Source organism: Callithrix jacchus, chromosome 14 (genome assembly GCF_049354715.1).
Source record: "Callithrix jacchus isolate 240 chromosome 14, calJac240_pri, whole genome shotgun sequence".
In the NCBI taxonomy this organism is placed as follows: domain Eukaryota; kingdom Metazoa; phylum Chordata; class Mammalia; order Primates; family Cebidae; genus Callithrix; species Callithrix jacchus.
The window spans coordinates 88787541-88810924 of NC_133515.1; the positions used below are offsets into that span (position 1 = coordinate 88787541).

The following is a 23384-nucleotide window of genomic DNA, read 5'->3' on the forward strand; positions in this document are numbered from 1 at the left end:
ATTTAGATATTTGCATCATTTTGAATTAATTTTTGTAGATGATGTGAATTAAGAGTCCAACTTCATTCTTTTGCATGTGGCTGTCTAGTTGTCCAAGCACCATTTGTTGAAGAGACTATTCCTATTGCATGGTCTTGTTACTCTTATAGAAAATCAATTGATTTATAGATATAAGGGTTTATTTCTAGATTCAATTTGATTTCATAGATATATATGTTTATCCTTATGCCACTACCACACTGTTTTGATTACTACAGCTTTGTAAGTTTTAAAATCAGGAAGTATGAGTCCTCCAACTTTGTTCTTTTTCAAGATTATCTTGACTATTCAGGGACCCTTGTCATTCCATGGGAATTTTATGACCAACTTTTTCACTTCTGTCAAAAAGGCTATTGAGATTGTGATAGGGATTATACTAACTCTGTAGATTGCTCTGGGGAATACTGCCATTTTAACAATATTAAATATTCCAATCCAGGAAGAAGGGATGTCTTTCCATTTGTTTAGGTCTTCTTTAGTTTTTCAACAATGCTTTGTACTTTTCAGTGTACAATCTTGCACCTTCTTGATTAAATTTATTCATGAGTATTTTATTCTTTTGGATGCTAAAAATGGAGTTGCTTTTATTAGCTCTAATAGGTTTCTTTCAGATATTCTGTATGTAAGATACGTCTTCTGTGAACACAGTTTTACTTATTTCTTTCTAATTTGGATGGCTTTTCTTTTTCTTGCCTAATTGCTCTGGTTAGAACTTCTGTACAATTTTAAACAGATGAGGCTTCACTGGGGCAGTGAAGTCAGGACTTCTAGACCCACTGGGGTGAAGGACCTGCTCTAGTGTCTCTACTGGGCAGGAGTTCCACCAAGTGAGGCAGTGGTCCCCCTTTTTGAAACAGAGGTGGCAGCCCTGATGATCTCTGAATTACCTTCCAGATTACTCTTCCCTTGTCTTCAAGAATAGTACATGTTTGTGGCTGAAGAGCTCTACGGTCCTGAACAGTAAAATTCCAGAAGACCAACAGCTTTCCTTCATTCCCTCCCATCTCCTGCTTCTTCAGTTCAACCTGGCAGTTTTCCTGCTGTGGTGACTGATTGACTGATTAATCCACGTTTCACACATATACTGATCCCCTTGTTAAAGGGTTACTTGGCCACGCCTTTAGTGTTCTCTTTCAATACACATTTTTCTTTGTTTTTGGCAATACGAATAGGCTGAGAATTTTTCAAATCCTTAAATTCTAGTTCTTTTTTGCTCAATAATTCCATATTCAAGTCGATTCTCTCTTCTCACATTTTACTTTAAACAGGAGAACCAAGGCACTTCTTCAAAACTTTACTTAGGAATCGCATTAGCTAAATATCCAATTTTATGACTCACAAGTTCTATTTTCCATGGAACATTAGAACATGAACAGAATTCAGCTAAGTTCTTCACTACTTTACAAGGATCACCAATTCTGTTTCCAATAATATGGTCCTTATTTCTCTCTGAGACCTTGTCAGAATGGCCTTTACTGTGCATATTTCTACCAACATTCTGTTTGTGATTACTTAGATATTCTCTAAGAAGATGGAAGCTTTCCCTACAACTCTCCTCTTTTCTTCCCGAGCCCTCAGCAGCATCACCCTTGATAGTTCATTCTGGCAACGTAGGCTTTTTCTGGCACGCATCTCAAAACTCTTCCACCCTCTGCTCATTACGCAGTTTTTGGTGTATGTTGCAGCAGCACCCTCACTTCTTGGTACCAATTTCTATCTTAGTCCATTAGGTTTCTATAATAAAATATGATAAGCTGGGTGGCTTATAAACAACAGAAACTTCTTTCACACAGCTCTGGGGGCTGGGAAGTCCAATATTGGGATGCCAGCATGGTCAGATTTTGGTGAGGTACTTCTTCCAGGTTGCAGACTGCCAGCTTCTCACTGTGTTTTTACATGGTGGAAAGAGTTAGAGCTATCTCTGGAGTTGTTTTGTTTGTGTGTGTGTGTGTGTGTGTGTGTGTGTGTGTGTGGTTATTTTTGTTTTTGAGACAGAGTCTCTCTCTGTTACCCAGGTTGGAGTGCAGTGACATGATCTCAGCTCACTGTAACCTCCTCCTCCTAGGTTCAAGCAATTCTCATGCCTTAGCCACTTGAATAGCTGGGATTACAGGCATGTCCCACCACACCTGGCTAATTTTTGTATTTTTAGTAGAGACAGGGTTTTGCCATGTTGGCCAGGCTGGTCTCAAACTCCTGGCCTTAAGTGATTTACCTTCCTCAGCTTCCCAAAGTTCTGAGATTACAGGTGTGAGCCACCGTGCTCAATCCTCTGGAGAATTTTTTGTAAAAACACTAATTCCATTCAAGAATTAGTGAATAACCTGATCACTTCCCAAAGGCCTCATCTACTAATACATTTCATTGAGGGTGAGGATTTAAACAAATGAATTTTGGGGGGGACATTAACACTGGGTCCATTGCAATGTCCTTTATCAGCGAAGGAAGTCTCCTTCTATTCCTATTTGGTTATGGTTTTTATCATAAATCGTTGTTGTATTACATTAAATGCTCTTTTCTACATCCAGTTATATGATCATGTGTTTTTTTCTTTAAGTTATTAATGTGGTATATTACAATGATTTATTTTCTTGTGTTAAAAAACCTTTGCGTTTTTGGGAAAAATCCTGTTTTCACTACTTCTATTCAACATTGCTTTGAAAGTTCTAGGCAGACTGTGAATAGTTTGCTTTTCTTTGACTGAACATATTCCTATTTTGCCTTATATTTTGAAGGGTAGTTTCGCTAAGTATAAAAGTCTAAGAGCCGTGTGCTATGGTTTATGCCTGTAATTTCAGCACTTCAAGAAGCCAAGACAGAGGGATAATTTGAGGCCAGCAGTTTGAGACTAGCTTGGGAAACATACTAAGATCCCATCTCTCCAAAAACCAAAAAAAAAAAAGTCTGGGTGTGGTGCTATGCACCTGTAGTCCTAGCTACTCAGGAGCCTGAGACAGGATGATTGCTTGAGCCCAAGAGTTTGAGGTTACACTGAGCTATGATTATGCCACTGCACTGTAACTTGGGCAACAGAGAGAGATCTGGTCTCTAAAAGGAAAAAAAAATCTAGGTAGGCAGTTATTTTATTTTTAGCACATTAAAGGATGTTATTCTATTGTTTTCTGGCTTCCAATATTCCTGAAAGGTATAAAGTGTTCATCTTATTCTTCCTTTGAATATAATGTGTTTTAATTTTGCCTGGTAAGATTCATTGCATTGGTATCAGATTCTGTAATGTACTTAAGTTTAGGTTTTCTTTGTCTTCATGCTGCTTCATAACACTTCTCGCATCTAAGGCTTTCTCAGTTTTGGAAAGCTCTCAGCTATTTCCTTAAAAAAAATAGACTACATTTTAAAGCCGTTTTTAGGTTCACAGCAAAATTGAGCAGAAAGTACAGAGAGTTACCATATACTCCCTGACTTTTAACTTTCAAATACTGTTTCTGCTCCCTTTCTGTCTGGGACTCCTATTCTGTCTCCCTTTCCTTCTGGGACTCCTGTTACTCGGTCTCATATGTCTGTTGGCTCTTACATCTATTTTCTTTCCATGCTTCATTATGGATATTTTCTTCAGACATTTCTTCAGTTGTGTCTAATATGTACCCCTTTCTGAGTTCTTTATTCCTTCTGTTCTACAATTTCCATTAGATTTTTTATTTGTATTTTTTTAGTTTTTAGTTCTTGGCCAAAATTATCCATCTTGTCATCTAATTTCTTGTATATTTAAAACACATATATTTAAAAAACCATGTTTTGTTATCTGATATCTGGATTGCCTATGAATTTGTTTTTATTCCCCAGGTTTATCTCTTAGTCTTCAATCACTCAGTCTTGTCTTCTTGCCAGCATGGTAATTTTTGATTTAATACCAGAGAGTTTATATATAAATTTGAAGAGAAAAATTTAAGGTTCTGGATAAAGTTGGTTTTTTCCAGAGGGTAGAGCTATTCTAGCTTCTGGCAGTCATTTAGATTAGGAATCATCTCAATCCAAATAAGGATTGAATTTGTCAGAGACTGAGATTCCATTTTTGAGCCTGGTTTATTTCAGGTTTATTCTTACTCCTAAGTATAGCCCTTTGGGGGTCCCAACTGAAAGCCTGTGATATTAGGGCCCTCAACTCATTTTTTTGTTCATCTATCCCTACAAAACTGTGAAGTTTCAATTTAGCTGGGCTTATTTACCTCCACTTCATTTTCCTCTGGGATCTTGGCTCCTCTGATTTTTGATCCCTTGATCCTTAATGACTTTAAATAGATATTTTAAAATAGATATTTGTCCAACTTTTCTTGTTATTTTTATTTGAAGGGTTCAAACCACTACTATAAATTGAAATCCCAAACTGGTGCTTTTTTCCTTCCATTTTTTCCCTTCTACTAGTTTGGAAGTTATGAACTCTGTTTCTATTCTTTTAGTGGTTACTCATCAGACTTAAATATGTGTACATATCCATTCTTTATTCAGAAATATTCTATCAATGACAAGTCCATCCATTTCAGTACTTTTCATTCTTATTAATTTCTGGAAGTAAGATTTGATTCTTTTTTCAAATCTGCTAGATCACTTTTTATGGGCTTCTGTTTCTTACAAATTTATTTATACTTGAATTTTATTTCCTTAAATATAATATGCTTAGGGGTTTTCTAATCTACATCTGATAATTCCAATACCTGACATCTCTGCAGGTTTGTTTCTGTGCTTGTGCTTATTTTTTTAATAGTTAACATTTCTGAAATTGGGGTATGTCTTACAATTGATGGTACTTAATAATTTAATTAACAGTGTATTTTTTTTCATTCTACTAGCATATAAATAGATGGTATATTTTATAATCAGTAGCATCTTAAATTTAATTATGTGGAGATTTTGAAGCCTAAGATAAAGATTTTCCTCAGAGAGTATTTCATTTACTTTTGACTCTGGCACCATCAGTCCAGGAGCATTTTAAATTCATGGCTTGAAGAGTTTTTGGGACAACTCAGATAATGTGAACTTGAGCTGCCAAATATACAGAAGTGAGCTTGTGGTTATGGCTTCCCAGAGACTTCACCTCAGACCCCTGAACTTCTCAGTGTGAAGGCAACTTTCTTTGTAGTTACCTGAGGTTAGGAGTGAGTGGCAGATTTGTCATTGTGAGGTTCCATTTGAATGTGGGAGGGTGTTCTACTGGATTAAAAATTTTTTGAGAGGCCGGGCATAGTGGCTCACACCTGGAATCCCAGCACTTTGAGAGACCAAAGTGGGTGGATCACTTGAGGTCAGGAGTTTGAGACCAGCCTGGCCAACATGGTAAAACCCCATCTCTACAAAAAGTACAAAAATTAGCAGGGCATGATGGTGCATGCCTATAATCCCAGCTTACCTGGGAGGCTGAGGCATGTGAATCACTTGACCCAGGAGGCAGAGGTTGCTAGAAACTTAGATTGAACCATTGCACTCCAGCCTGGGTGACAGAGGGAAACGCTATCTGAAAAAAATTTATTTTTTTTAAAATTTGAGACATACTAATGTATACATTTGTGGGGTATAATGTGATGGTTTGCTGCATGCTTACATTGTGGATTGACTAAATCGAGTGAATTAACATAGCCATCTCACTTATCTGTTTTGTGGGTGGCAGAAACATTTAAATTCTTCTCTTTTAGCAATTATGCCTATGGTTTATTTTTCTGAAGTTTTCCTTAAGGAGTTCTCTGCTTCAGGTCACAAAGATTTTCTCCTACCTTGTTTTCTATGTTCCAGTCTTACATCTCACATTTTAGTTTTTAATATTCTTGGAGTCCACTTCTATATGTGGTATTAAAAAGTGATCCAATTTTATTTTTCTCTATAGTGAGCCAGTTTTCCCATAACCATTTCTTTCTTTTTTTTTTTTCTTTAACATAGAGATGGGGTCTCACCATGTTGGTCAGGTTGGTCTCGAACTCCTTACCTCATGATCCTCTAACCTCGACCTTCCAAAGTGCTGGGCTTACAGGCATGAGCCACCACACCTGGCCTTTTTTTTTTTTTTTTTTTTTTAAGACAGGGTTTCACTGTTTCACTCAGGTTGGAGTGCAATGATACCGTCTCTGCTCACTGCAACCTACGCCTCCCAGGCTCAAGTGACCCTCCCACCTAAGCCTCCCGAGTAGGTGGGACCACAGGCGTGTGCCACCATGCCTGGCTAATTTTTTGCATTTTTTGTGCACATTACCCAGCCCACATTGCCCAGGCTGGTCTGGAACTCCTGAGCTCAAACAATCTGTCCGACTTGGCCTCCCAAAGTGCTGGGATTATAGGCATGAGTCACTGTGCCCGGCTCTCATCACTGTTTGCTAAACAATCATTTTCTCATTGATTTATGGAACTCCCTTTATTATAATAATTTGCCATGTATACATAAGTTTGGCTCTGAGCTCTCTATTTGTTCCATTGGTCTACTTGTTCCTGTTTTTATTTCCTACAGCTTTGTCTTAGTGTTTGTATGTTTGCTGTTTCGTACAGCAAGTCACTCCTTTGCTCTTCTTTTTAAGGTTGGTTTAGCTATTAGTAGACCTTTATTTTGTCATATTAATTTTAGAGCATTTAACAAGTTCTTGAAACATTCCAAATGAAATTTTAATTGGAATGCATTAAAATATTATTTAAGCCTGAGAAATATAATGAGAGCTTGTCTCTACAAAAACTAAAAATAAAAACATTAGCCAGGTATGGGGTCATGCACCCATAGTCCCAGCTACTTGGGAGACTGCGGCAGGAGAATTACTTGAGCCCAGGATGTCAAGGCTGTAGTGAATCATGCCACTGTACTCCAGCCTAGGAAATAGAGCAAGATCCTGTCTCTATAAACAAACAAACAAACAAATATATATATATATACACATACATATATACGTCTATATACAGACACACACATATATACATAATTTAATTTGGCTGGGCTGGTGGCTCACACCTGTAATCCTAGCACTTTGGAAGGCCAAGGCAGGTGGATCATGGGGTCAGGAGTTCATGGTGAAACCTTGGCCAACATGGTGAAACCCTGTCTCTACTCAAAATATAAAAATTAGCCAGGCCTGGTGGCGCACACTTGTAGTCCCAGCTACTCAGGCAGGTGAGGCAGGAGAATTGCTTGAACCCAGGAAGCGAAGGCTGCAGCGAGCTGAGTACACACCACAGCACTCCAGCCTGGCTGACAGACCAAGACTCTTAAAAAAAAAAATTAATTTGGGGAATAATGACATCTTTGTAATTTCAAGTTATTCCAACTTAGAACTTGGACTGTCTCTCCATTTATTCTGATCATCTTCTATGTCTTTTATTAGCATGTTTTAGTTTTCTACATGGAAGTCTTCTGTATTCTTGGTTTACTTAACACCTTGCTACTTTTATCATTTTTATTGCTATTGTGAAGAATATCTTTTATTATTTTAAATAGTATTTTTATAGTTTTTACTGTAGTAATGTTATTGATATTTGTAAGTCGTTCTGGTATTCAGAAACCTTGGTGAATTATTTTATTATGTCTGAGGAAGAATGTCTGATTATCATTTCAACTGCTTTCGTCCTTACTGGTCTACTCAAATGATCTAGTCCTTTTTGCCCAATTTTGGTATCTTATTTTTTTCTAGAAATTTATTTTATCAGCGTTTTCACATTATTAATGTGTACTTATTCAAACTGGTTTCTTCTTCCTCCTTCGCTTTCTCTCTCTCTTTTCTTTCTTTCGTTCTTTCTTTCTCTTTTTTCTGACAGCGTCTTGCTGTGTCACTCAGGCTGGAGAGTGCAGTGGCAGGATCACAGCTCACTGCAACCTCGATCTCCTGGGCTCAAGAGATCCTCCTACCTCAGCCACCAAAGTATCTGGGACCACAGGCATACACCACCACACCCAGCTAATTTTTTTGAGACTGACTCTTGCTCTGTTGCCCAGGTTGGAGTGCAGTGGCATGATCTTGGCTCACTGCAACCTCCACCTCCCGGGTTCAAGTGATCTCCTGCCTCAGCGTCCTGAGTAGTTGGGATTACAGGCATGCACCACCATGCCTGGCTGATTTCTGTATTTTTAGTAGAGATGGGGTTTTACCATGTTGGCCAGGCTGGTCTGGAACTCCCAACCCCAAGTGATCTGTCTGCCTTGGCTTTCCAAAGTGCTGGGATTACAGGTGTGAGCCACCATGCCTGGCCACCCCGGCTAATTTTTTTAAATTATTTTTTATTTTTTGTAGAAACAGGGTCTCACATGTTGCCCAGGCTGGTCTCAAACTCCTGGGCACAAGGGATCCTCCTGCCTCAGCCTCCCAAAATGCTGGATTATGGTCATGAGCCACTGCACCTGACCACTTCTACTTCTTTTTAATTTCCAAGGAGATTTACATTTACTTTCATCTTTACCCTAAAGCATTACCGGCCCAGGTTCACTCCACTTTTATTTTCAGTTTGAGGGTTCCTGGCTACACAGTGGGTTTAATTAGAATGCCAAGCCAGTATGGGTATAGACTCATGGTTGAAATTCTCAGGGAGGGGTTTGTTTGTTTGTTTTCCCCGCAAGAGTACAAATTTTCTTGTGGTGGGCAGATTTTTTCCTAGCCGCCTTTCCACTAAACATGTGGCACTTTGAGAATTCTGACTTTTTCCCAGGGCCTCAACCCAAATACACACTTCACATGGGCCTTGTCTTTTGCTCCTACTTCGTTGTTAACCTAAATCCCTTCTGATTGACGCTACAAATGATGTAGGGCATTGAAATATCAGATGATATTCCACTCACGTTTTTCACTTTTCTCCTTATTTTTGGCCTGTAACGATTTCCCTTACTCTTTTTTGAGAAGCTTAATTCAGTATTAAAAGGCTGCTGGGCTGGGAGTGGTGGCTCATGCCTGTAATTCCAGCTAGCACTTTGGGAGGCCGAGGCAGGCGGATCACCTGAGGTCAGGAGTTTGAGACCAGCCTGGCCAACGTGGCAAAACCCTGTCTCTACTATTAGTCAGGTATGGTGCCACATGCCTATAATCCCAGCTCCTTGGGAGGCTGTGGCAGGAGAATCGGTTGAACCCAGGAGGTGGAAGTTGCAGTGAGCCGAGATCACACCACTGCACTCCAGCCTAGGTGACAGAACAAGACTCTGTCTCAACAAAAAATTGTTTCATTTGAAATGGTAACAAATGCCATTACTGCCTTTAAAATGACCTGGAGCATTTTGCAAAAACCTTGGGAATTTTCCAACTATAGAATAAAATTAAAATTTTATCATTAGGCATAACCTGGCTTCCATCTACTTTGTCAGCCTGGCATCTCCCACTACTTAGCAAAAGTGCACCTGACCTTCATGACATGCTGATCTCAGTGATGTTTCCGTTTGCCTGAAATACTCTTTCTTCACCTAAAAGTCTTATGCTGATTTTTAAAACTCCAGTAGAAATGTAACTTCTTGAGTAATTCATCCCTTCCGTCTTAGGAAGTTAATCACTATCCTCTAAATATTTATGTAAGGTTATGGGTGCCAACTCTATCAATACCTGATACATGAGATGTATCAATATCTGATATCTAAAAGGTGAGATGTGCTGTCAATAAAGTCTCTAACCTAGAACATAACCTGATTTTCTTTTTGTGCTTCTATAGACTTCAAAGCACCATAGATGGAAAAAGATCCAGAAATTAACAGGTCAGAATGATTCTATCCTTTACTCTTCAGTTCCAGGTTAATGACAGACCAATTATAGGTCTGCCTTATGCCTCTAGCCTTAAATAGCAGGTGGAGGGAGGTTGGAAAGAGGATGTAAATGGAAGAAGTGTGCTTCCTCTAGTATCCCCATGTCTAAAGAGATGTATGTTAATCTGTCATAAGATTAGGAAAAAAAAAGACCTGTATGTATACAGCTGCATGGTTCCTTTCCTCATGCTTCCTCTCCTCAGCTCCTTTTGTTCAAATCCCAAGGTATTGGGAAGGAAACTTGGTGAGATTGTAAAATGGACAAAGGGTAACTACCAAGAGTTTGGTGAGGGAAGTTTCCCTATCTTTTTTCCCCCACCATAGATACTAGATAGACTCCTTTGGAGGAAAAGATATGTATCATGGCCTCTCTTTCCCCTACTCCCACTGCTTATTACTATGATTATTCCTATTCTTTCCAATGTATATAGCTTACATCTATGTATGATGAAGGCAGCATGTATGATGGAAGCAGTGTAGCTTTTTGAAAAATGTTGAGATGGGTTAAGTCTGAGATCAACCACTAACTAGCTTCATGATATTGGGCATAACTTCATCTTTATTTTTTTATTTACAAAATGAGTGGGTTGGATGAAATGATGTCGATAATCATGATGCTGACAGATCCTTCACCTCTTCCTCCAGATCCACAGAGGAAAGAAACCCTCAGGATGGCTTGCAGTGAAGCTAACCTGACGTGGTGAGTAAAGCCTGTCTTCCGCCAATTCTACTGATAAACTCTGTGAAAGTTAAAGTAAACTACCTGGTACCCTATTTTCCTTCCTTCACTATGTTAGCTTTCTCTTTTCTAAGTTAAATCTCTTACTGTTTTCCTTACTGGTATTTTTTTTATGAGACTTCAATTACATTGACATACAGTGTTGCATCCAGTGTTTCAGGACTCCCTGGGGACAGGACCCAGGAAAATACACTCTGGTCAATGATGCAGACTCTTCAACAGATCTCCCGACACCTGAAAAGCGCAAGGTCAGGCATTGTAGTTTCTGGATGAGGACTGAAGGTGGTGGAGGTTTTAAAAAGGAGGAAGGAAGGGGAGGAAGGAGGGAGGGAGAGAGTTCATTTTGTCTGTGGAGGAAGTTCTGGGTTCAAACTGGTCGAAGGGTCATTTCTGGGTGGAATGGGAACAGTTTTCTCCCTTTGTCCTGGTAGAGGAATTCTTTCTATAGGTAACTGATGTTAGCGGAAGAAACTTTTTTTTCCCCCAATTCTCCTTCAGGCCAAAAATATTTTGCATTTGAAATAGCCACTTTTTTCTTTTTCCAATTTCAATGCAAACTGAAACATTTTTCTTTATTTCTTAGATCAAGGCTTAGGGAACAGGATTTGCCGGAACCACAGGATACAATTTCTTCATCTATCGCCTCTGTTCTTGTGTCTCAGAAGACTGTTTTACGCTGTTGTAACTGTAAGAAAGCAAAACATTCTACTGACCACAGCATCTCCTTGAGATCATCATGCAGTAAATCTAGTTGTTCTGAAGGAAAAACTTGGGAATGCCAGAGCCATAGTTTACCTATCTCCCACAAAAAGTCACGTGTGGTTGAGAACCAAGGCACAACCCTGTCTCCTTTTCAGCTATCAGAGCCCCAAAAATCCAAACTTTTTCAGAATTTGACAGATCTTTCACCCTTACAATCTCAGAGCCCTTTTATCAACTCTATTTCTGAGCCTCTAAATATCTGCAAACAGAAAAGGGAAAAAAAAGATGAGAGAAGGAGCAAGAGTCATTTGATATCAGATCACGAGCCAAATTCTGTTTCCAGGGAGAGACCACAACTCCCAAGGTGGGCTCCATTCAAGCTCTCTCCTTCGGTTAGAAGAAAGCTAAAAAGACATATATCTCAGAAGGCTTTCTCTTTGCAGCAACAAATGGTACCTTTACCTGTGAGGAAATCATGGGCGATGTTCAATTATTTAACTGAAGTACAAAGAGGAGTCGCTGAATCAAATAAACTCCAAACTCAGTTATCTATGCCCATTCATCAAAACACTGAGCAAAACATTAACAAAAATTCCCCAGACCTTCCATCATTTCCACTTCATGTGAATGCTGAAGTGGGATCTGGAACAAATAGCACAGAAACAAAACTTTCACAGTCACTTATCTCAGGCAAGCAGTTACAACCTGGGGATGGCCCCCAAATCCTTGGATCCAAGCCTTTCGTTACATCAGTGGGCACTCTACCTCCAAGAAGTTTAGGACTTAATGTAACTCAAGAGGAAACCGCTTTACTGAAGAAAGAGCCAAAACACATACTAGAGCTTAGTATAGAGAAGAGGGTCATAGGTGTTCCAGAAAAAAGCATAGAGCAGCACAAGACACAAGTGACTAATGTGGACGTGGCACCAAGTCTACCATATCAAGTCAAGGACAGCATAAAGGTAACTCCATTGGCATTACTTCAGGCCATAGAGTCAATGGCGATGATCCCAGAAGCACATTCAGAATCTGTGGGTTTGTTCCCACAGCTGCCAAGTCAAGTTGTGAAACCAATGGAAACTATGAAAACAATGAGCATAACCCCCAAACCACCAAATCAAGTCATCCAGTCAATGGAGGCAGCCCCAAGGCCAAAGCACCAAGTTGTGGAATCAGAGAGGATGACCACGAGATTACTGAATCAAGTCACAGATAATGAGAAAGCAACTCCTGTAGCACTGCTTCAAGTTATGGATTCTATGGGGATGATTAACAAATATCCACACACAGAATTAGTGGGAACGACTTCAACACCACAACATCAAGCCATAGAGTCAGTGAAGATGAACACAATATTGAAGCATCAAGTCACAAAACCAGAAAAGATGAATGTAAGGCCACAACGTGCAGTTATGGAAACTATGGAAATGATGCCAGCGCCACAGCATAAAGTCATGGAATCAGTTGACATGACCTCAGGATCACAAAGTCAAGTCATGGAACAAGGAAAGACTATTCCAGGGCCAATATGTCAAGGCACAAAGTCATCGGAAGTGATCTCAGCACCATTACATCAAGTGGAAAAATCTATTGGGTTGACCCAACCATCTTTAGGAACTACTCCAGGGCCACTGAGTCAAACTTCAGAATCTGTGGAGATGAGCTCAATGTCATTCCAAGACACTCTTGAGACAATGCACCAACTTGGAAAAGCAATGGGGGAAACTCCAGTATCACAACACACAACAAAAGAATCTCCAGATTTGATACCAGGATCAGAGATACAAAGTGTGAAATTAGAAGTGTTGACCACAGAGCAACAGCCCCATGATATGAAGTTTGTTCATGGCAATCTAGGGCCATGCTTAGAAATTACTGAGTTGTCAGAGACACCCCCCACCTCAGAACATAAAGACCCAGAAACTGTGGGGTTGGCATTGCCTCAAGTTGGTAAGACCCAGGGAGTTATCCCACTATCACTAGATTCAGAAACAGGAGTTCTGGAGTTGACTCCAGGACCAGATATGCAGTATGAGAAATCAGAGCCACTACTGCAAAATTTGAAATCTGCAGAGTTAACCAGTGAGTCATCTCCATTAGTGATAGGATCTAAAAAGTTAATTACAGAACCAAAACCACATGTTATGGACCTGACCCCAGGGCCACAGGTCCAGGGAGGAAAGTCTATGCAGTTGGATCTAGAGTCACAGTTGCAAGACGCAAAACATGTGAATTTAATCCAACAGTCAACTACAGGAGTGGGAAAATCAGAGGAGATGATACTGGATCTACCGCTACAAAGTATGCCATTGGAGGATTTGACTAAGAGGGCAGAGCTCCAAGATGTAAACTCTGTGGATTTAAATCTAGGCCCATGTCAGCCAAGTGTCAAATCTGGATTGACCCCAGGGCCACAGTCACAAAGTGTCAGGTTTTCAAAGGTATTTCCAGGGCCACTCCTTCAAGGAGAAAAACCTGTAGATTTAATCTCACAACCCCTACATTATGGTGCAAAATCGGATGAACGGACCTCGGATTCCCCAGTTCAGTACATCAAATCATCAGATTTCATCCCAGACCTAACACCCCAAAGTGTCAAATTTGTACAGCTGACTCCAGAAACACAACCTCAAGGTGTGAAATTTGTGGAGCTAAACCCAGGACTAGGCTTGCAAGATGTCAAATTTTCTGATTCGATCCCAGGGTCAAAGCACCAAGGTTTCAAACATGTGCAGATGACACCAGGAACTCAGCCTGAAGATATAAAGTCTCCAGGTTTTATGCCACAGTCGTCTTTGCAGTTAAGCCAAGGGCCACATGTTGAAGACATGAAATCTGTTCTGTCTGCTGAAGGATCACAGTTTCACAGGATGAAATCTGCAAAACTGACCTCAGAACTACCAGTTCAAAGTGCAAAATCTGAGGAAGTAAACCTAGGGCCTTGGCAAAATCTCAAATTTTCTGAATTGACTTTAAGGCCAAAGCTGCAAGGTGTCACATTTGGGGATCAAACTGCAGGATCAGTGGTTCACAGTGTGAATTCTGTAGAGGTGGTTCCAGAGTTAGGGCTGCAAGATTCCACATTAGCAAAGATGTCTCAAGGAACTCAAAGCATGAAACAGGAAGGGCTTAACCGAGAGCTGCAGCTACGAGATGTCAAAATTTTTGATTTAGTACCAGGAACTCAACCTCAGGGTGTGAAATCTTTAGAGTTAAACTCAGGACCACAGCTACAATGTGTACAATTTTTAGAGTTGACCCCAGGGCCAAAGATGCAAGGGGTACCACCTATGGCAATGGCTCCAGGGCCAGAGGGGCAAGGGGTTAATCCTCAGTTGTTAGTACCAGAGCCACTGTTTCAAGATGTAAAATATGTAGTAGGCAATCAAGTGCCAAGCCTTAAAGCTGACGTTTCCAGTAAATTAATCTCAGAGCCACAAATGCCAGATGCAGAATCCATGGGGTTGACTCCAGGACCACAGCTGCCCAGTGTAAATCATTCTGAGTTAACCAGAAAACCACAGTTACAAGATAGGATATCTTCTGGATTGACACAAGGACCACAGTTCCAAGACGTAAATCCTGTGGAGGAGAGCCTAGTCTTAAAACTTCAAGGTTTCAAACATGAAAAGCTAACCCCAGAGCCACAGCTAGAAGATATGAAATCTGTGGAATTAGTCCCTGGGCCACATTTGGGAGATATGAAAACTAGGCAGCTAACACCAGAGCCAGAATTGGAAGATGTCAAATCTATCATGTTAACCCCAGAGCCACAGGCAGGAGGTGTAAAACTTGAGGAGGTAACCCCAGGCTCAAAGCTCCGATCTGAGTTACTGGTCTCACAGTCACAGTTAGAAGATATGAAATCTGTGACCTTAACTCCAGGACCATGCCTGGAAGGGATGAAATCTATGGAAATAACTCCAAGTCCACAGCAGGAAGGTGGGAAATCCGTGGCAATAAGCTTAAAATCACAGAGAGGAGATGTCAGAGCTGTGGAATTCATCCCTGATTCGGAGCTTCAAGATGTAAAATCTGCGGAGTTGGTCCCAGATACACAGCTGCACGATATGAAAGCTGTGAAATTAAAATTTGGGCTAAAGATGCAAGGTGAGAGGCCTATGGCTTTTGCACCAGAGCCATTGCCTCAAGGGGTTAAATCTATGGAGATGCTTCAAAGGCCTCAGCTACAAAGCATGAAACCTGAGGAACTGACTTCAGTCCCACAAATGCAAGATATGAAATTTGTGGAGATTACTCCACGTTTAAAGCTTCAAAGTTTAAAATCTATAAAGAAGACTCAAGATCCACATCTGCAATGTGTAAAATCTGTAAAGCTTGCACCAAGGCAGAAGAGACTGGTAGTAAAATCTGTGACTGTAACCAGAAGACAAGAGTTTGAAGAAGTAAAACCTGTGGATTTAACCCTTGAGCCAGAACAGGATGGTCAGAAATCTGTAAACTCACTAGAGCAGCAATGTGTGAATTTTGAGCAAGTAAAGAGAGGGTCTGAGTCAGAAGGTATAATGTCTTTGGAGTTAATTCCAGAGTCAAAATCTGAAGGTATAAAATCTGTAGACCTCAAGTCTGACCCACAGTCAAAAGGTAGAAAAGCATCTGAGTTGACTCCAGAACCAAATATGCAAGATGTAAAAGCTGAAGAGTTCAAACATGAACCACAGTTGCAAAGTCTGAAATATCCCAAGTTGACTCCAGGACCACAGTTGCACCAAGCGAAACCTTTGGGCTCAACTGCAAAGCCACAGCTTCAAAGTGTGAAAATCATGGAGTTAAACAAAGAGCCAGAGGTTGGAAGAAGAAAATCTGTTCAGTGGATAACAAGACCTGAGTTCCAAGGTGTAAAATCCGTAGGATTAAATCTTGGGCCACAATCTCCAAGTGTCAAATCTGCAGCGTACAAACTTTCCTTACAGTTGGGAGATATGGTAGCATCTAAATTGGTTCTAGCACCAAAACTTCAAGGTGCAAAACCTATGCAGTTTAACCTTGGGGCACAGTTGAAGTGTGTAAAAGCCCCTGAGTTGTCTGCTGGACCACAATTACAAAAAGGGAAAATTTTGGCTTCAGGCTCAGAGCCACAAGTTCTAGGTGTGAAAACTGTGGAGTTAAACCAAGACTCACAGCTTGGAAGTGTGAAATCAGTGCAGTGGATACCAGGACCTGAGTTCCAAGGTGTGAAACCTACAGGGTTAAATCTTGGTTCACAATCTCAAGTTGTCAAACCTGCAGAGTTGAAATCTTCCATAGAGTCAGGAGGTGTAAAGTCATCTCAACTGCCTCTAGGGCCAAAACTTCAAAGTGCAACATCTATGGAGTTTAACCTCGGGTCACAGGTGCACTGTGTGAAAGCTGCTGAGTTGTCTCAAGGACCACAGCTGCAAAAAAGGAAAAGTCCAGCATCAAGCCCAGAGCCACAGCTTCAAGGTGTGAAAACTGTGGAGTTAAACCAAGACTCACGGCTTGGAAGTGCAAAATCTGTGCAGTGCATACCAGGTCCTGAGTCCCAAGATGGAAAAACTGGAGGGCTAAATCTTGGTTCACAATCTCGAGGTGTCAAACCTGCAGAGTTGAAATCCTCCGTAGAGTCAGGAGGTGTAAAATCATCTGAATTGATTCTAGGGCCAAAAATTCGAAGTGCAAAACCTGTGGAGTTTAACTATGGGCCACGGTTGCAATTTGTGAAAACTCCTAAGTTGTCCCAAGGACCACAGTTGCCGAAAGGGAAAATTCTGGCATCAACCTCAGAGCCACAGCTTAAGGGGGTAAAAACTGTGGAGTTAAACCAAGACTCACAGCTTGGAAGTGTGAAATCTGTGCAGTGGATACCAGTACCTGAGTTCCAAGGTATGAAATCTATGCTAAAATGTGGTTCACAATCTCAAGCTGTCACACCTGTAGAACTGAAAACTTCAATACAACTAAGAGATGTGAAGTCATCTGAATTGACTCCAAGGCCAAAGCTCCACAGTGTACCACCTTTGACATCACTCCAGAAACATCAGGTGCCAGTGTTCAAAACTATTGATTTGAAATCTGGGTTACAGTTGAGAAGTGTGAAGTCATGTGGCCCAATTTTAACATCAAAGCTCTGTGATATAAAATCTATGGCATTCAAACCTGGGCTTCATTTGCAAGATGTGAAATCTTCTGAGTTGACCCCAAGACCACAGCGGCACAAAGTGAAACATTTGCAGGCATATCCAAGAACACAGCAGCAAGATGTGAAGTCTCTAGTGTTTACACAAGAGTCACAGTTTTCAGGGGTGAAATCTAAAGTATTAAGCCAAGAGCTACAATTACAAAGTGATAAAACTGTAGGGTTCAACTTCTTACTGCACTTGAAAAGCACGAAATCATCCGAGTTGGCTCAGACAAAGCTTCCAGGTACGAAATCTGAGGAGTTTAGCTCTTGGCCACAATGGCAATGTGTCAAATCTTTTAAGTTGAACCCTAAGACGAAGTCCCAAGACATGAAATTTATAGAGTTAAACCCCAGCTCACAGTTGAAAAATATCCCACATTCTGATTTGACCATGAAGACCAAGATTCAAGATGTCAAATCTACAGACTTCAAACCTGGGCCACAGTTGCAAAGAGTGAAATCTTCTGAGTCGATATCAAAGACAAAGCTTCAAGAAGTGAAGTTAGTGGAATCCAACTCAGGCCCACAGTTGCAAGATTTGAAATCTTCTAGGTCGATCATGGGTATACTGCTTCGAGACATTAAATCTATCGTTTTCAGTTCTGGACCACATTTACAGAGTGTGAAATCATCTGAAATGATTCCAGGGGTGAAGCTTCAGGGTGTGAAACCTGTAGACTTCAAACCTAGTCCAAAGTTACAAAGTGAAAAATCTGATTTAACCCTGGGGAGAAAGTCTCCAGGTGTGAAATCTGTAGAGCTGAAATCAGGCCCACAGTTACAAGATATAAAATCTTCCAATCTGATCATGGGTATAAAGCTTCCAGATGTAAAATCTGTGAAGCTCAGTTCTGGACAACACTTTCAAGGTATAAAATCTTCTGAGGTAACCTCAGGGACAAGGCTTCAAAGTATGAAATCAATGTATTTCAATTCTGGACAACAGATACAAGGTGAAAAATCTTCTGAGTTGATTCAAGGAACAAACTATCGAGATGTAAAATCTGTAGAATACAACCATGGTCCAAAGTTACAAGGTGTGACATCTTCTCAGTTAACCCCAGAGACAAAGCTTCAAGGTGGGGAATCTGTGGAGTTCAACTCAGGCCCACAGTGGCAAGATGTGAAATATCGTAACTCAATCAAGGGGACAGAGCTTCAAGACGTAAAATCTAAGGAGTTCAGTTCTGATTCACAATTACAAGGTACGAAATCTTCTGAAGAGATCCCAGTGACAAAGCTTCAAACAGTGAAATCTGTGGGGCTCATGCCTAGGCCAGTGCAGCAAGATGTAAAATGTTTTGAATTGTCTCTAGGTACAAAGGTACAGGATAGGACTTCGTTGGGGTTAAACTCAACCTCACAGTTACAAGATAGAAAATTATTTATGTCGACACCAGGGATACAACATCAAGGTGTGAAATCTGTAGAATTCAATCCTGGGGCAAAGTTGCAAGATATGAAATCTGGGTTGATAAAGCTTCAGACAGTGAACTCTACAGAAGGCAACGATGACCCAGAATTGCAAGTTGCAGAACTCTCTAAGTTGGCCTTGGAATCAAAGATTCACAGTGTGGCACCTTCTGAGTTCAATACTGAAAAGCAGCAGCAAGATGAGAAATCTCATATATTGAATCTGTGGCCAGACCTTCAAAGTGTTAAATCTATGGGATTCGATCCTGAGCCACATTTGCAATATAGGAAACCTTCAGAATTATGTACAGGGACAAAGCTTCAAGATGTAAAATCTATGAAATTCAATCTTCAGGAAAAGTTGCAAGGTGTGAAATCTGAGTTGCACTTTGGAACAAGGCTTCAAGGTATACAATCTTTAGATTTCAACCCTGGGCCACAGTTGCAAGGAATAAAATCTGCCAAGTTTAATCCTGGGCCTGAGCTTCAAGGTATGAAATCTAAGGTGTTCTGCCTTGGACCACATTTGCAAGATGTGAATTCTTCCGCATCCATTCCAGAGCCACCACCTCAGTGTGCAAATTCTATTGTGTGCAACCGTGGGCCATGTTTTCAAGGTGTAAATTCTTCTGCATCTATTCCAGGCCCTAAACTTCAGTGTGTAAGTTCTAATGGGTTCAACTCTGGGTCAAACTTGCAAGGTATTAATTATTCTGTATCCATTCAAGAACCACCACTTCAGGGTATAAATTCTATTGAGTATAATTCTAGGCCAGATCCACAAAGTGTGAATTCTTCTACATCCATTCTAGGGCCCAAACTTCAGAGTGTTAATCCTAATGGGTGCAACCCTGGGTCATATTTGCAAGGTGTGAATTCTTCTGCACTCACTCCAGAGCCACCACTTCCGTGTGTAAATTTTAATGGGTGCAATCCTGGGCTGCACTTGCAAGGTGTAAATTCCTCTGCACCCATTCCAGGGCCAAAACTTCAGAGTGAAAATTCTATTGGGTGCAGCCCAGGGCCACATTTGCAAGGTGTGAATTCTGCATTAATGCCACAGCCACAAGCTCTGTGTGTAAATTCTATTGGGTGCAACACAGAGCCATATTTACAAGGTATGAAATCTCCTGAATTAACTTCGGTTTCAAAACTTCAAGGTATGAAGTGTTCTGAATTGAACCCAGGGACAAAAATTCAAAGCAAGACATCTTTAATGGTCAACCTTAGACCATGTTTGCAAGATTTAGAATCTGATTTGACACCAGGGTCAAAGTTTCTACGTGTAGCACCTTTGGAATGCAACCCTGGGCCACAGGTGCAGTGTGCAAGTTCTTCTGAGTTGAATCCAGGGCTAAAGTTACGATGCGTAAATTCTATGGAGTGCAAACTTGAGCCACACTTGCAAGGTGTAAAATCAGGGTCAAAATTTCAAGTTATGAAATCTGAGTTGGATCCAGGGCCAGAGCTTCACAGTATAAAATCTGTTATGTTCAGCTCTGCGCAACATTTACAAGATGTAAAATGTGAACTGACTTCAGGGACAAAATTTCAAGATATAACACCAAAGGAGTTCCACTCTGGCCCACAGCTGCAAGGTATGAATTCTTCTGGGTTGAATTCAGAGTCAGAATTTCAATGCATAAATTCTATCAACTTGAATCCAGGGCCACAGATACGAGACATGAAGCCCTCTGAATTGAACCCTGGGTCAGAATCTCAAGGTATGAAATCTATTCTGTTCAATCCCAGACCACACTTGCAAGGTGTGAAATCTTCTGAGTTAAGTCCAGGGACTAAGTTTCAAGGAGTCCAATTTTGGGGGAAGCACCTTGGCTCACAGCAAGCTGTGCAACCTGCATTCAATTTGAGTCCTCAGATAAATGGTACAAAATCTGAGGTATTTTTACCAGAGCCACTGCTTAAAGTTGTAAAATCTGTGGACATAAATAAGCAGCCATTGCTTTATGATGCAAATTCTGCAAAAATGATTTCAGCCTCTGAGCTACCGGACTTAAAATATGAGGTATTTACGCTAGAGCCATGTTTTCAAAAAGCAAAATCTGTGGAGTTAAAACCAGAACCATATCCTCAAGGTGTGAAATCCGTGGAGTTAAAACCAGAACCATATCCTCAAGGTGTGAAATCTGTGGAGTTAAAACCAGAACCATATCCTCAAGGTGTGAAATCCGTGGAGTTAAAACCAGAACCATATCCTCAAGGTGTGAAATCCGTGGAGTTAAAACCAGAACCATATCCTCAAGGTGTGAAATCTGTGGAGTTAAAACCAGAACCATATCCTCAAGGTGTGAAATCCGTGGAGTTAAAACCAGAACCATATCCTCAAGATGTGAAATCCGTGGAGTTAAAACCAGAACCATATCCTCAAGGTGTGAATTCTGAGGAGGTGCATTCACACCTCAGGCAGCATAATGTAAGATCTATGCTATTTGTATCAGAGCCACTTTCTCGAGATGTGAAATCTGTGAAGCCAACTCTATGGCCACAACCTCAAAGTGTAAATTCTTTGACATCATGCTTTAGGTCACAATGCATTAAATCTGTGGCCTTTGCACCGAAGCTATGTTTTCAAGATGTAAAACCTATGGAGCTGACGCCAGGGGCCCAACAGCAAGGTATAAATTATCAGGAGTTGACTTCAGGATGGCAAGATGTGAAATCAATGGTGTTGGCACCAGAGCCAACTAGGAAGTTCTCATCAGGACCAATGTTGGCTAGTGTCAGATTTTCAAATTTGTCTCCAGAATCACAGCATCAAGCCATGAAATCTTTGGAGTTTACTCTAGAGTCAAAGTTGCAAAGTGTAAAACATGTGAAATTGTCTTCGGTGTCTCTGCAGCAAGAAAAAGTTGTTCAGCCTGAGAAAGCGACCCCTGGACCACCATTTCAAGTTGTAAAGTCTAGGACAACGCCAAGGCCCACCCCTCAAGTGGTAGAATATATTGAGTTGACTCCAAAACTGCAAGATGTGCAACCTTGCACACAAAGGAAGGCTAAAATTCATACTCAAGCTTTCAGGAGTTCTACTTCCACAGCAGATTTGCAGTCTGGGTCCTCCCAGTCCCCTGCTCCTGTACTAATCGACATCAGAGGAAGACAACACAGCAGCCCTGACCTGGAAGAAAAGACAATAATTAGAGCATGTAGACACTATGAATCCATTCAGGTTCACACCCTATCGGAGAGTGACTCTGAAATCACTCAGAATGAGAAACGGGCTAAAGTGAGAACCAAAAAGACCTCTGGTTCAAAATATCCAATGAAGAGAATGACCAAGGGCCTTAGAAAACACAGAAAGTTCTACACAAGCAGTAGAACCACAAAAGAGAGACCCTCTAGGGAATTACAAGCCCATTTAAGAAGGAAGACGATTGGAGCAGCTCAGACAAGTACTGCCTTCTTAAAAAGACAACCTAAGAAACCTTCCCAACCCAAGTTCATGCAACTGCTTTTTCAGGGCCTACAGCGGGCATTCCAAACAGCATACAGAGTTATAGCTTTTGCTGGGCAGAAGCCTGTGGACAGGACAATCCCAGACAATGTGTGGGCAAGCAAAAACTATTATCTGAAACAAAATGGCAGGGACTATTGCATACCCAGAAATCACAAAAGAGACAGGAGGTCAGCTGACAAGCCAAAGTCAGCAGGCTCAACCATTAAGCAGGAGGACATATTGGGGGAAGGAAGAGACCAGTGCAGATCAGCTCAACAGCCAAGAAGAGCTCACCGTTTCCAACCCAGACCTCTTCAACTTCCCAAGCCCACAGGTTCCCAAAGTGACATCACTTTCCAAGCTGCCTCAGTGGAGCAGCCTTTGGGAACTGTCCAAAAGGACAGGAGTAGCAGATCAAAGAAAAATGAAATCTTTAGCCAGGAGTCTAAGAACTTGCCCACACCAGGAACCAGAGTTCAGGCCCAAGGAAGAATGCTACATTGTTCCCCTGTGAAGAGAACCTGGCACCGTCCCCTTAAAGAGAAACTCACACACGAGGAGCAAAACCACCCCAGCTTCTATAGGGACAGAACCCCACACAGTCCTGAGAGAACCGGTCATAACCGCTGTTGGAGAAACCATCGTAGTCCCTCCAAGAGGAGCCACTGCGGTCCCTCGGAGAGGAGCCGTCACAGTCCTTCAGATAGAAGATTTCGCAGTCCATCTCAAAGAAATCAACACAGTCCCATGGAGAGAAGTCTTCACCGTGCTGCCCTTTCCAGCCTTTTTTCCTGTTCAGCCATTGCCTCCCGTTTCTGCACCCCCAGCATGGAAAGGCTTCCATGTCTCTCTACAGGGGGTGGCATGTGAGATTCATTCTCTAATAAAGTGGCAATAACTGATCTCCCTGTGCATCTAGACTGAGGCCACTGGGTGGGTGGGTAGGGAAGGCAGGGTGGTGGGACACGAGGAGTTGTGCAAAGGCTCGGAATGAGAGCAGGGTTTTAAGGCCGGGCAGAGGCTCCAAGCTCCGCCCCTTCATTTCAGACCCCATCCACAGGTTCCCAGGTTCTTTGTCACAATCCCCAGTGAGGCCGAGTCTCAGGAATCAAAGGGTTACTCATCACGTGACTTGCTCCAGCTGCAGCCCCCTCGGAAGCTGCCAGGCAGAAGTGGA

At 41.3% G+C, this 23384-nt stretch overlaps 1 protein-coding gene and 1 pseudogene across 2 annotated transcripts in view; both read left to right on the plus strand.

Annotated features, from left to right (window-relative positions):
* LOC100396415 (intraflagellar transport protein 172 homolog) overlaps positions 1 to 11110 on the plus strand; it is a 51881-nt pseudogene extending 40771 nt beyond the window's left edge. Inside the window, exons 26-29 of the transcript XR_013526045.1 lie at positions 9646 to 9688; positions 10382 to 10436; positions 10636 to 10723; positions 11059 to 11110. The product of XR_013526045.1 is annotated as an intraflagellar transport protein 172 homolog (transcript). The remainder of the gene's footprint in view (positions 1 to 9645; positions 9689 to 10381; positions 10437 to 10635; positions 10724 to 11058) is intronic.
* A 411-nt stretch (positions 11111 to 11521) lies between these two features.
* Positions 11522 to 23110, plus strand: LOC144579336 (uncharacterized). The gene has a single exon (XM_078349701.1). It carries the CDS (start codon positions 11627 to 11629, stop codon positions 23075 to 23077), a length of 11451 nt encoding a protein of 3816 aa, XP_078205827.1. The 5' UTR covers positions 11522 to 11626; the 3' UTR covers positions 23078 to 23110.
* Positions 23111 to 23384: the final 274 nt, after the last annotated feature.